This window comes from Spodoptera frugiperda, chromosome 27 (genome assembly GCF_023101765.2).
Source record: "Spodoptera frugiperda isolate SF20-4 chromosome 27, AGI-APGP_CSIRO_Sfru_2.0, whole genome shotgun sequence".
In the NCBI taxonomy this organism is placed as follows: domain Eukaryota; kingdom Metazoa; phylum Arthropoda; class Insecta; order Lepidoptera; family Noctuidae; genus Spodoptera; species Spodoptera frugiperda.
The window spans coordinates 4,285,942-4,298,022 of NC_064238.1; the positions used below are offsets into that span (position 1 = coordinate 4,285,942).

Here is a 12,081-nt window from a genome sequence, read left to right on the forward strand (position 1 = left end):
ATACGAGAAAGCTTTACGTTTAAAGTAATCGAAACGAGAGTGCGTTCGGCGCTCGGATTGGTTGGTTAATTCGAGCCGGCCAATCAGTACCCTTAGTATGAGTTAGTGATTGGCCGGCTCGATTAAACTAATCGAACGTATAGAGCGCCGAACGCGCTATCAGGTACTGTTCAGTAAACAAATCTTGACTACGGGTATAATTAAGAATTTTATAAAAGGAAGGCATATAGGAATCACTCGAGCGAATAACTAAATAAATAAACATTTTTTACCAGGACGTCGAAGAAGCGTTTACATCCACAGCGGCCTTCATTACAGAGGTGTCAGGTATGGCAGTATTGACGTCTTTCTCTTCTTGATTCTCTAGATTCTTCTGCAACTGTAATTTCTCCTCTCGTGCCTTCTTGAAAGCTAACGTCTCTTGCGGTGTCCATTCTATAATTTACATGAGAATCATTTGAAGAAAATATAGTATAAAAAATATCGAAATATGGAAATTCGCCAAAGAACAAGAGTTACAGACATACACGTCGTTCAAAGGACTGATGGCCGCTGGGGCCAGGAACGTGACCGAGTAGCGACAGCGGACCGGAAGACGTAAAGTGGGCAGACCTCCCACTAGGTGGACTTTTTTTTTTTTTTGAGGGGGGAAAATCATCCTATGACTTCTCCCGCCTTGGGCGAGGCGAGAGGGAGTGTCAGACTCTTACTGACTAAAAACCACCCCGTTCCTTCTCCTGCTTTTCGAGCCGGAGCCCCGGTAAACCCGCTAGGTAGTCCGCAGCTCCGGATCAGGCATCAGCCCTACTGGGCCCCATCTGTGGTGGTCTGATGGCTCTTTGAGACGCGCGCGGAACGCGACGCGCCGCACGCACGGGTCTGGTTCTGTTCGGGCGGTGAGCTACCCTTGCTCACCGTCCGCAGGCCCGCACTTACGGTGGCCGGAGATCGTCTCGGGATCCCCTACGCCCGGAGTGTCTCTCGCGACGGCTGGGGCGTGAGGAGGTTTGTTCTCTCACGCGCCCCGCCTCCTCCTTAGCTAGCATGACTGCTTCGCAGAAGGAGGAGACGGCATCCCAGTCCCTCTCGCTCCGCACCATGGCCTGAACCAGTGCCGGGCGCGAGATGTCGCCGTCGCCGACCACATCCCTGAGGACTTGGCGGTGCTCAGCCCACGCAGGGCACACCGCTACCGTATGTTCTACCGTGTCCTCCGGGCGGTCCTCACAGTGATGACACCCGGGCGTTTCCTCCCGCCCAATAAGGAACAAGAACCTACCGAAACTCCCATGTCCGGTAAGCACCTGCGTCAGGCGGTAGGTGAGGACGCCGTGGCGCCTCTCTAGCCACTCCTCAAAGAGGGGACTTACCGCTGCGATGACAGCGAGCCCACCCACTAGGTGGACTAACGACATCGTCAGAGTGGCGGGGAGCCAGTGGATGCAGGTGGTGGCTTGTCGTTCTACGTGGAGGACTAAGGGGGAGGCCTTTGTCCAGCAGTGGACCTCTCTCGGCTGATGATGATGATGATAGTATAAAGGCAGAGTTTTAAGATAATTATCTTAATTTTACCTAGTAATCTAGAGTCCATCGCTATCCACTCACTGTTAATAATGTGATCAATTTTAATTCGCTGCTGACAATTTGGTTCTAACATTAGGGTCACCAATCGCTTACAGTTTTCTGAAAGAGAATCTATATATCGCGAGCGGAATTTCCAATTTCTGTTCATTTGAGCTTGAAATAACTGTTTAATATGCTTGTCTTCAAAGGGCATAGCCCTGTTCAACATTACGTAGACGACAATGCCCAGGGACCACACATCTGTTGGCTTGGGGTAGTACGGCGAGCCTTGCAATATCTCCGGAGCAGTGTAGGATAGCGAGCCACAAAACGTTTCACTATGAATATCTTTGAGTGACTTATCAACACATGAACGAGCAAAACCAAAGTCAGATAATTTGGCGTTTTGATTAGCAGTTAGTAGAACATTTTCACATTTTATATCTCGGTGAGCTATTTCAAGTTCGTGCATGTACTGCACGGCGAGAGCGAGCTGCCGGGCCCAAATACGTGCCTGGTCTTCCTGCACGGCACCCTTCTGAAGAATATACTCCAGTAGATCTCCGTGCTCCATATATCTCATGAAAATGAAATATTTATATCTTCTCTGAAATATGCTGTGGGTGTGTACGAGGTGTGGATGATTTAGTTTTATCAACATATCTATTTCTCTGGGTAGAAACTTTTTTACGAAGTCCTTAGGTGCCGTATTGGTATCAATAACCTTGCAAGCTAGTATTGATAACTTATCGTTCTTCGATGGATTTCTGTATTCCGCTAGATACACCTGTATTGTTATCACACAATTATTATTACAGTTCATTTAATATTTCTGCCTAAATTCTTCCTGCACCTACGAACAACGTCACGCCTTTTATCCCCGTAGGGGTAGGCAGAAGTGCACATTACGGCAGGTAATGCCGCTATGCAATATACTCCTATTTTTCACCATTTGTTTTATAATCCCATGTAATAAGGGGTGAGCCTATTGCCATATACATACTGGGTACAATTTCAGACTCCGTGCTACCACTGAGAAATTTTCAAAAATCCGAATACGCCCAGATTACATAGTACATAATAACTTTGCCCGGGAAATCGAACCCAAGGCCCTTGTCCGGCAGTCGCACTTGCGATCACTCGACCAACGAGGCAGTCCTACCTATGTAAATAAATATAATATTATGTTATTACAATACCTTAGCATAAGATCCTTCGTTCACTTTTTTTATCATTTTATAGCCACGAGTAGCGAGTGTCAATTGTTCTGATCCAGAAAGTTTAAGTTCCTCATCCGTGTGATGAACCTGTTAAAATAATGTTAGGAAGGTACTTTAATGTGGTAAAGAGTCTAAAGTACCTACCTACCTATTTAACGTAAGCGTCCACAGGCCCGCATCGGAAACTCATACAACTACGTAACGTCCATTGATCCACATCGTACAGGGGCCTTAGTCTGCTATTACAATTGTGTCAGAATGGTCGATCACGACCATTCTGAGAGGGAAAAAGCTATACAACCTACATAGCTAAGTCCCTCTTGCACTGCTCAATGATCGACCATAATAGCAGACTAAGGCCCCAGATCGCTCATCAGCAATGCCTACATGCGATGCGTATCGATGACGTCATATGGAATGCCGATGTCAAAAATCCGAGTGAATGTGGGCAATCCAATCGCTAATACTCTCGTCAGACGATACAGTGGACGCAGTCTGAAAAATTAATCCGTTTGATGCGATCCGTCCGATGCGTACGATGCGGGCCTGTGGACGCCTACCTTTAACAATTGTTGTGTAAACATACCTTTGACTTGCCCTCCATTTATCTTTATTTCATGTGCTTTGACGTGACACTGGCAAGAGTTTTTAACATTTCACTCGCCTGTAAAAACGTTTATTTATTTTATAATAATACAAAAAAAAAGTTTGTAACTATCGCAAGAACTTGAGACGGGATATTTACCATGATCACGGATGAACTAAATCGACGCTTGCAACAGTGCCGAAATATCGGAAACTCATAGATATAAATAAACATGGTAAATATCCCAAGTTCTAATGATAATACAAAAAAAAGTGTTGTATTTTAACGACAATTTCACGTTTATACAAGTTTACCTTATAGACAGAACTTCTACCGGCGCTGTCTAGAATGTCTCCGTGTTTTGCAATCGGGTGTTTCCGAGACTCAGAGTTTCGTCGATGTTCCTCTTTGGCTCGTTTGAGTGCCGATGCTTCTACTGCATTCAAAGCTATTAAGATTCCAGTTTAAAGTATCGAATATTGCTTGTAATTTTTAAATTGTTAGATAACTTTCATAATATCGTACGTCTTAAATGTAAGCTTTCACACTCTGTGTTCTGTTTGACAAATCTAAGGGCTCTTTCAATTTAGGCGTTTTGTACGCAATGCCAGGTGCCTTTGACTTGCGGTAAACAGTGGCAACAACGTCTTATTTGAAAGAACCCTTAACGTATCATTTTATTGGGTAATAAATAAATCAACAAAACTTATAAACAGATAGTTGCAAAAGAAACAGTTAAGACACACCTACATTTTTAATTACGCAATAAATTGTCTAACAAGGGCACCTTTAACCCCAGTAAACTGTAATGACCTGATAGATTCGTACATATTAAGACTTCGTTTAGAACTCACTGGTAAGCCTACTATCCATAGCAATCCATTCGGAATTGAGCACCTGTTGGGCGGAGTGGCGTAGTCCTGGATCGGGCTCCAATAGATGTTTCACGACAGACTTACACTCGGTTGAGACAGCACTGCTTATACTAGATCTGAATCTATATTTCTTTCCCATCTGCTGCTCGTATAATTTTCGCATTTGCGTGTCGTCAAATGGCATACACTTATTCAGCATCACAAATAACACCACTCCCAAAGACCACAGGTCTGTCGGTTTCGGCAGGTAAGGTTTACCACGCAGAATTTCTGGCGCTGCATATGACATCGAACCGCAGTAAGTCTCACTTAGAGCAAGGGTATCAGTATCATCGAGACAAAACCGAGAGAAACCATAATCAGAAAGTTTCACGTTGTAGTTGGCTGTCAACAGGATGTTCTCGCACTTGATGTCACGGTGCGCTATTTCCAACTCGTGGAGGTACTGTATACCTAGCGCAAGCTGTCGGAACCACACTCTCGACTGATTCTCAGAAACGCAACCGTTCTTCAAAACGTAACCCAGCAAATCGCCGTTTTCAGAAAATCTCATAAAAATATAATACTTCGTTTTTCTTTGAAATATACTATGCACATTTATAAGATGTGGGTGATTCAAGCGAATGAGCACGTCGATCTCACGCGGCAAAAACTTTATAACAAAATCTTTTGGCGCTTTCGAGGTTTCTATGATCTTGCAAGCAAGTGTAGCCTTGTGTTTATCATCCTTTGAAGAGTATTCAGATAAATATACCTGTCAAAATACGCTACGAATATTAGGTGAGAAACTAAAAAAAAAATAGTACCTAGTGGTGCAAGTGTAACTTCTGTTAAGAGACAGGAAATATTAGTGTTGACGTACCTTAGCATAGGCGCCTTCGCCTAAAAATTTTTGTAACTTGTATCCTTTCGAAGACAAAGTAATTTCTTCTGATATAGTAGTTTTCAATTCTGACATGTTAATACAAACATGTGGTAAAACATAGAGCACTGTGTTTTCCACGCACCACCTTTCAACGCACCCTTTGGATTCGCTGGTCGGCTACTCATATTCAAAGGGAACGTATTCATTTTTATGAATTAAAAATGTTATGTTTCAATGATCACTAAAATTTGTATTTACAGTTCTTCATGTTGTTTCGTGTCAAAATGTGTCATCCTACGTCTCCATGACGTAGCCTGCTATTCTTATTTCTTCTTAATTATCTGCTCATGTCATGTTCCTCATGATACACTAAGGAGGTAATAAACCAAATGGTCGATCCAACAACGAGCAAGGTTCCGGAGCTGCGGTCTACCTATTGGGATTACCGGGCCTCCGGCTTGAAAAGCAACAGCAGGAACGGTGTGGTTTTTAGTCAGTAAGAGTCTGACACTTCCTCTCGCCTCGCCCAAAGCGAGGGAAGTCATTAGACGACTTTCGCAGTTTCGCCCTTTAAAAAAAATAACTAGAAAGATTATGTACCTAAATATTCGATTAAAGCAATCATCTGGGGGCACGGCAGTAGTACCATGCCCTCACCAATTTGAGCATTAATATTTTACGAAAAAGAAGCTCTATGCTTAAGTATTTCTTCACATTCTGTTTAATAGACCTACACATATTTTAAGTTCTAAACTGTATACAATATGTGCAATGCAATAGGAACGTCACGCAAAATTAAAAATTCCCAGACAAAACATCCAAATGTAGAAATTATTGGTATATTAAACGAAAGTGCCATTAGAAGAATACTATCTCGAATTTTACAATTTAGTAAAAACAAGTCTGCTTTTACTGAAGTATAATAATATGGATGGGGAAATGTAATTAAAAAAGTTTTCTTTAATAATATATATTAAACTCTATTAAATAACAGATATCCTTAACTTAACATCAACATCCTAATAAAAATTTACAAAACGATATTGTAACTCAAAACAACCTTTTCCTAGAAAAAATGATTATTACATTTCTAACTGTTTTTTGTTTAGAAATTCTCCCGCCAACGATATCCTTTGTAAGAAAGATGGCGCCGGTGTCAACAGCAGCTCATATTTATCGGCATCTGGATGATTTGGATACCTTTTCTCTTTACGTATTCGCTCTAACATGTGCTGAGGTTCACATTTAGATTTAGATTTCCAGTCACTGTTCAAAAAGTCTTGTAAAACTTTCGGTAGTATTTTGAAAGTTTCTTTCGCCTTCATCTCGCTGGGAGTCTGTAATGGTTCGGGCGGATTTTGTGGAACAATTATGTCGTCTACGTCAAACTGTGTAGTCAGGGTGTTGTTGTCGGAAGAGAACGCGAGTTCATCCTCATTTTCTGGTTTACTGTTCGAGTTATTATAGTAACTATTGATACGATCCTTGACTATATCTCTTAGACTAGATTCATTTTTGGTTTTCTCTCTTTCTGTCCCATCGATATTGACGTAACCAGTCCTCGTTTCAGTCTTAATCAGTACTTGATTTTGATCTAGTTTCTCAACTGTACCACTTTTAGCATCTTCAGACGTATTTGGCACTGTTTCATTCTGTGCAGCCTCGACTGTTTCGTTTGGAGTGCCTTTAGCAGAACCTTCGATAGTCATTAATTTTATGTTGTCTTCTTCTTCTAACATTTGGTATATTCTGTGAACTTCGCTTATGTTGATGCTGTAAAAACAATATTTGTGTTAAGTTTTCTCGGACTATAAAAAGAAAACCGGTATAAAAATGTATGTTGACACGACTATTTAAATAATTTATCTGAATGTAAAGGTACTAATATTCTGTTAATATGACATTTCTACTTATTTTGACTTACCCTTGCCTAGCTTCGTGACAGCAATACAGCATAGTGGGGTCGATTGGATGCGCTTCTGTATTAAATATATAGCCACCAAGGTCCACAACACATTCTCCGTTGGGTGTGTTGATAACAGTGCCGTGTACGCCCGGGTTGTGGATGAAATTGTCCGGGTCAAACAGTAAGTATAGGTACTTCGTCGTTTCAGCAAGGAAAAACGACTCCATACGATCCTCTTTACGATGGTCGCGCACGTCTTTAATCTGGAAATTGTTATTGCAATTTAGTTCTAGTACAAAGGAGCAGTACCGCAACAGTAGCTCATACAATATAATTGTTTTATTTTAACTTTCGTAAGACATACTAAATTAATTATTATGTTATCGGCTTACTCACGTATTTGTTTGACGAGGAACTCGACTAGTTTCAAGCCATGCTAGAGGCTCATATTCATGAGCAGCATTCCGCAACTCACGACGCGGCGATTGTCGCGTTGCTAGTCTTCCAGTTTAGTTCCTTGTCAAACAGTTACGTGAGTAAGCCGATAACATAATAATTTGGTAACATAATATTATCCATCAGTTTCAATTATATTTCAATGTCTTTCATTTCACCTAAAATAATTTACTATACACGTTCGTATAATTTGTGGAACTGACCGTGGCATAACCGCAAGGTGTCCGCGCAGAATGCTGAATACTCCTCAGGATATCTTCTCCCATCTGCAGCAGTATAGGATCTCTGGTATCCCTGTATAAGTACATGATGGACTCAATAAGCTCAGGACGGAGTGGGTAACTCTCTCGAGACGAGGAAGCTTCGCCAGTGCCAAGGTTATACACTTCAGGAGTGAATCCGTATTGTCTCCACACGCTGTGGTAATTGTGGATTATACGCATCGCTGTGTCGCTTTCGCCTGCAAAGGGAAGAGGTTATTGATATGATAGTTCATTGAGTTGAAAAAGTTTGTGGTCTTGGAACTAGTTGGAACATTTAACTGGTCTTTTGATACTGTATCAAAAGACCAGTTGTATATATATATGAGACACAATAGAATATAGTGAGACACACACATAGTAAAATAGTAGTAATGTCTCGTATAGATCTGCGCTACCGGTATATCATGGATTAAGTGAGTAAACAAAAAATCTTATGTGGTATACATCGATTTACAAGCGAGTAAATGCATGAGGGTAAATGGCCGTGTCTCAACCGAAAATACAGACTTTGTACCAAGTACATATGGCGAAATATACCAACCAAAGATAAATACGAAAGTAAAACATGTAGTTTTTTACATATCCTTACCAACAAGACTAAGTACCCCAGGCCAGTAGGATTCAAGTGACTGGAACACGGGCAGCGTAACGTGTCCTCGCAACATGGTCGCCCACACAAACCAGTCGTCTTTCTTCAAGTATTTCTCTATCGCTTTCCGAGCTTCCATAAACATCGACATCAGTTCTGGTCTTTCTAATAGAATGGCGCCTGAAAATAGATTTATACGTAAGTTTAATGGATGAAGGTGATAATGACCAAAAGTTTACAAATTGACTAGATGATTACTAAACTATGTTATTTTTTCAGGGCAAAAATGCCTTAATAAATGTTTTAGGTTAATAGTGTAAGAAATACTTAATACGTTGTGGTAATATTTTTTTTTTGTATCTGGAAATTGAACCTAATGGTCAGTAAATCTATAATATAAAAATAAGTCGTGTTTTCCTTCCTGACGCTATAACTCCACAACGCACGAACCGATTTCCACGGTTTTGCATTCGTTGGAAAGGTTTCGGGCTCCGTGAGGTTTATAGCTAAGAAAACCTCAAGAGAAAAACAGGGAAAATCATTGGTGGCGCAACGGAGTCCGCCGGGTTTGCTAGTCTATTATATAAAAATAAGTCGGTTTTTCCTTCCTGACGCTATAACTCCAGAACGCACGAACCGATTTCCACGTTTTTGCATTCGTTGGAAAGGGCTCGGGCTCCGTGAGGTTTATAGCAAAGAAAATTCAGAAAAAAATTAAGACAAAATCAGGAAAACAGGGAAACTCATTGGTGGCGAAACGGAGTTCGCCAGGTTTGCTAGTCTATTATATAAAAATAAGTCGGGTTTTCCTTCCTGACGCTATAACTCCAGAATGCACGAACCGATTTGCACGGTTTTGCATTCGTTAGAAAGGTCTCGGGCTCCGTGAGGTTTATAGAAAAGAAAAAATCGGTAAAAATTTATGAGAAAAGCAAGAAAACGGCAAATAATTGGTGGCAAAATGGAGTTCGCGGGTTTGCTAGTTATTAATAAAGCTCTTTAAATGTACAATAATGTATATTCCACAAACCTTTAACTAAGTATTCATAATAAGAATCGACACCGCCGCCGATGCCCGCATCCTGTGCTGTCCAGCGGCCCGTCATGACGTCTATGTGGTTACCCACCAGACCTATTGGTGATTTGTGATGATATAATGCTAGAAGTGCATTATAAGCAACCTATAAACCATAATTTTAAGCTTTTACATAGTAAAATAAAACATTAAATCATTGTCGATTCCTCAAAAATGTTAAACAGCACTTTTATTGCATGCTCACTATTCAGTATGGTTCCACTCTATATAAAAAGCTAGTCTTAAATACAGTGGAATAACTATTAAAAAATATTAAGATAGAACCAAAAAATATTTATTCAACAGATGCACTTACTCAACAAATAAAGCAGTAAATTAACTAAAACTATGGTTTACTCACGTAAATTAATGGAGAAAAGCTCAACTAATTTCGAGTCCCAGAGGGACTCTTCATTATGAGCTGCGTGCACAGACGTGCCGCGTCGTGCAAAACTAGTAGAGCTTTTCTCCATTAATTTACGAGAGTAACCATTTTTAGTTAATTTAATATGTCTCACAATAGTTATTATAAAAATGAAGCAGTAAATCGATCTACATTGAATTTTTTCATACCTCTTCATACAAGGGATCTCCGGTGAGACGACTCAATGTCCCAAACTCTATAATGAATGTGCCCACACCAGCTGTGCAGGTAACACTTGTCTCTCCAGGAGGCACACCAGACCTCAGGTTGATAGTTCCATAAGGCATACCAGTTGTGGTATCAAATGCCGCAATCAGCCTTTGTGCTACATCTTCAGCCAGTCTTAGAAGTGGCCCATTACATGGCCAGCCTGGTTCTAGTTTCATGCCTGTTCTGGATAATGGTACAGAAATATTTAATATTAATTAATGGTCAAAGTACTGATATCACAGTTTTTATGTAACTTTGTTATTTTTTTAAATTTGTAAATAACAAGCTGACAGGGCAAACTTTGTACTGCCTCAAACATTATTTTCTCATCTTTTAAACCTTCCCTGTACTACAACAAATAATACAAGACCAAAATTTAACCAATCACTCCATCCATTCTTGAGTTTTAGCAAGACTAAGAAACAGCAATTGATTTTTTTAATATAACTAGATTGAAGATTTATAGGTAACCATATTTTTGCCTGGATTTGTATTGAAACAATATCATAATCTTTTAACACTTACCTATGTGACAATAGATGAGCACTCAACAGTCCTCCAATTATCCTAATATTAGTTTCAAATACAGACACATTTATGTCTGCATCAAAGTCCTTCTTTTGTAAAACTAATTCTACAACTCGGTTGAACTCAGTGTAGTTTCCCATTATAGCTAGAGTGTCTAGAGCGTCAATGAGGGTGAGCGAATAGCTTCCCCATGTATCCACGCCGTCACAGCTCAGCGGCCGCAATTCATCGTAAGGATATGCATATCGTAAGTAGCTATCATAAGCATGTTGGAACATTTCACGCACCTCTTCTCTGTAACAAAAGTGATGTTTATTATAATATATAGTGACTATGGTATAATTATCCTTATCTCATAAGGATATATTTTTAAATAAAATTTTATTTTTAGTCAAAAAGAAACAGTATTTTGTTAGGGACACTTCCAATTAGATATGGTTGAATAAGAATTAATAAAATGGGACATATTTTATGATCACATATGAGAATGCGATTAATTTACAGCCCGTACTAATTATTATTAATAATTATTTACCTGAGCTTTAATATATCAGCTTTTTTGTAAACTCTAACAGCAAAACTTGTATCACAGCCATAGCCTACAAATAGAAGGAATATAACCAACTTAAACATATTTTTCTATAACTGACTGTCTTAAATTCACTGAGTTTTAATCATTTATGATATTTTCATTCTATTTTTTATAATATTTATCAATTCTAATACGACTTGACTGTCTTATTACAGCTGTATCTGTTTACGTCGAATTGTCAGTGTCAAATATGTGCCAAAATAATAAATGTCACAATGACAATGCCAGCTAGTCTTCCAGAGACTAAATGTTTTTTTTTCGATTGATACATAGGAAATTAAGTTCCAACTTAGACTGAGAATCTCTCGACTAGGAGTTTTCTCAGTATGACCTATACGTCTTTATGTATGTTTGTGCGCGATTATCTCGCGTCTGACTGAACCAATTTTAACACGGTTTTCAACATAGTATTTTTCAAACTTAGGAAGTTTTAGGTATATTACTCGATTTAATATACACAATTGTAAATATAATGTTCCTCAATGTCTAGAATAAGGTAAAGACTAGTATAATTACGAATGAAAAGATAATAAGGTATTGTGTAGTTCAAATATAATTTGGTTTCAGAGTCCTAATAGTATAAAATATATTCGCAATTCGCTCGTTACACAAACAGTTTAAACAAGTTAAGTGTTGCATCCCATGCACATATTATTATGTCTACTGGTTTACGAACAAATGTTTTAAAATATCGAGGTAATTATTAATACCAATTTAAATGTATTTTATAATATAATAATGCAATTGAAGTCTTATAGTGATGCAAATTAATAGAATGTATAAAAGATCTGAGACATTTTTATTTACTAAAAACAGAACATGCCAATAAAACAACGGTTGAAACCATAAAGTTTTTAATGTCCATAGACAATAGAGTACAATTTTGTAACTCGCGATTTCATTGGACCAAATTTAAATTACCACAGACA

The 12,081-nt window shown here is 39.2% G+C and overlaps 2 protein-coding genes across 5 annotated transcripts in view; both read right to left on the reverse strand.

Moving 5' to 3' along the window:
- LOC118263607 (testis-specific serine/threonine-protein kinase 1) overlaps positions 1–5,507 on the reverse strand; it is a 6,564-nt gene extending 1,057 nt beyond the window's left edge. The window contains exons 1-6 of one of the 4 annotated variants that reach the window (XR_007707301.1): positions 5,107–5,507; positions 4,224–4,998; positions 3,684–3,805; positions 3,370–3,447; positions 2,763–2,870; positions 2,309–2,350 (exon numbers count right to left, since the gene is read on the reverse strand). Coding sequence is in view for 2 of the 4 variants with exons in the window: in XM_050705464.1 (XP_050561421.1) it covers positions 269–435; positions 1,573–2,350; positions 2,763–2,870; positions 3,370–3,387 (1,071 nt within the window). In the remaining 2 variants the exon portion in view is untranslated. Of the gene's footprint in view, positions 1–268; positions 436–1,572; positions 2,351–2,762; positions 2,871–3,369; positions 3,448–3,683; positions 3,818–4,223; positions 4,999–5,106 lie in introns of those variants that run through there. The other 3 variants (XR_007707300.1, XM_035575701.2, XM_050705464.1) reach the window with 3 other exon arrangements.
- A 556-nt stretch (positions 5,508–6,063) lies between these two features.
- Positions 6,064–11,342, reverse strand: LOC118263604 (ER degradation-enhancing alpha-mannosidase-like protein 2). Its single transcript, XM_035575696.2, has 8 exons — positions 11,096–11,342; positions 10,558–10,854; positions 9,972–10,215; positions 9,354–9,504; positions 8,324–8,503; positions 7,675–7,931; positions 7,034–7,278; positions 6,064–6,882 (listed from the first exon to the last, which is right to left on the reverse strand). The coding sequence occupies exons 1-8, from the start codon at positions 11,191–11,193 to the stop codon at positions 6,192–6,194; spliced, it is 2,163 nt and encodes a 720-aa protein (XP_035431589.2). The 5' UTR covers positions 11,194–11,342; the 3' UTR covers positions 6,064–6,191.
- Between the last annotated feature and the right edge of the window lie 739 nt (positions 11,343–12,081).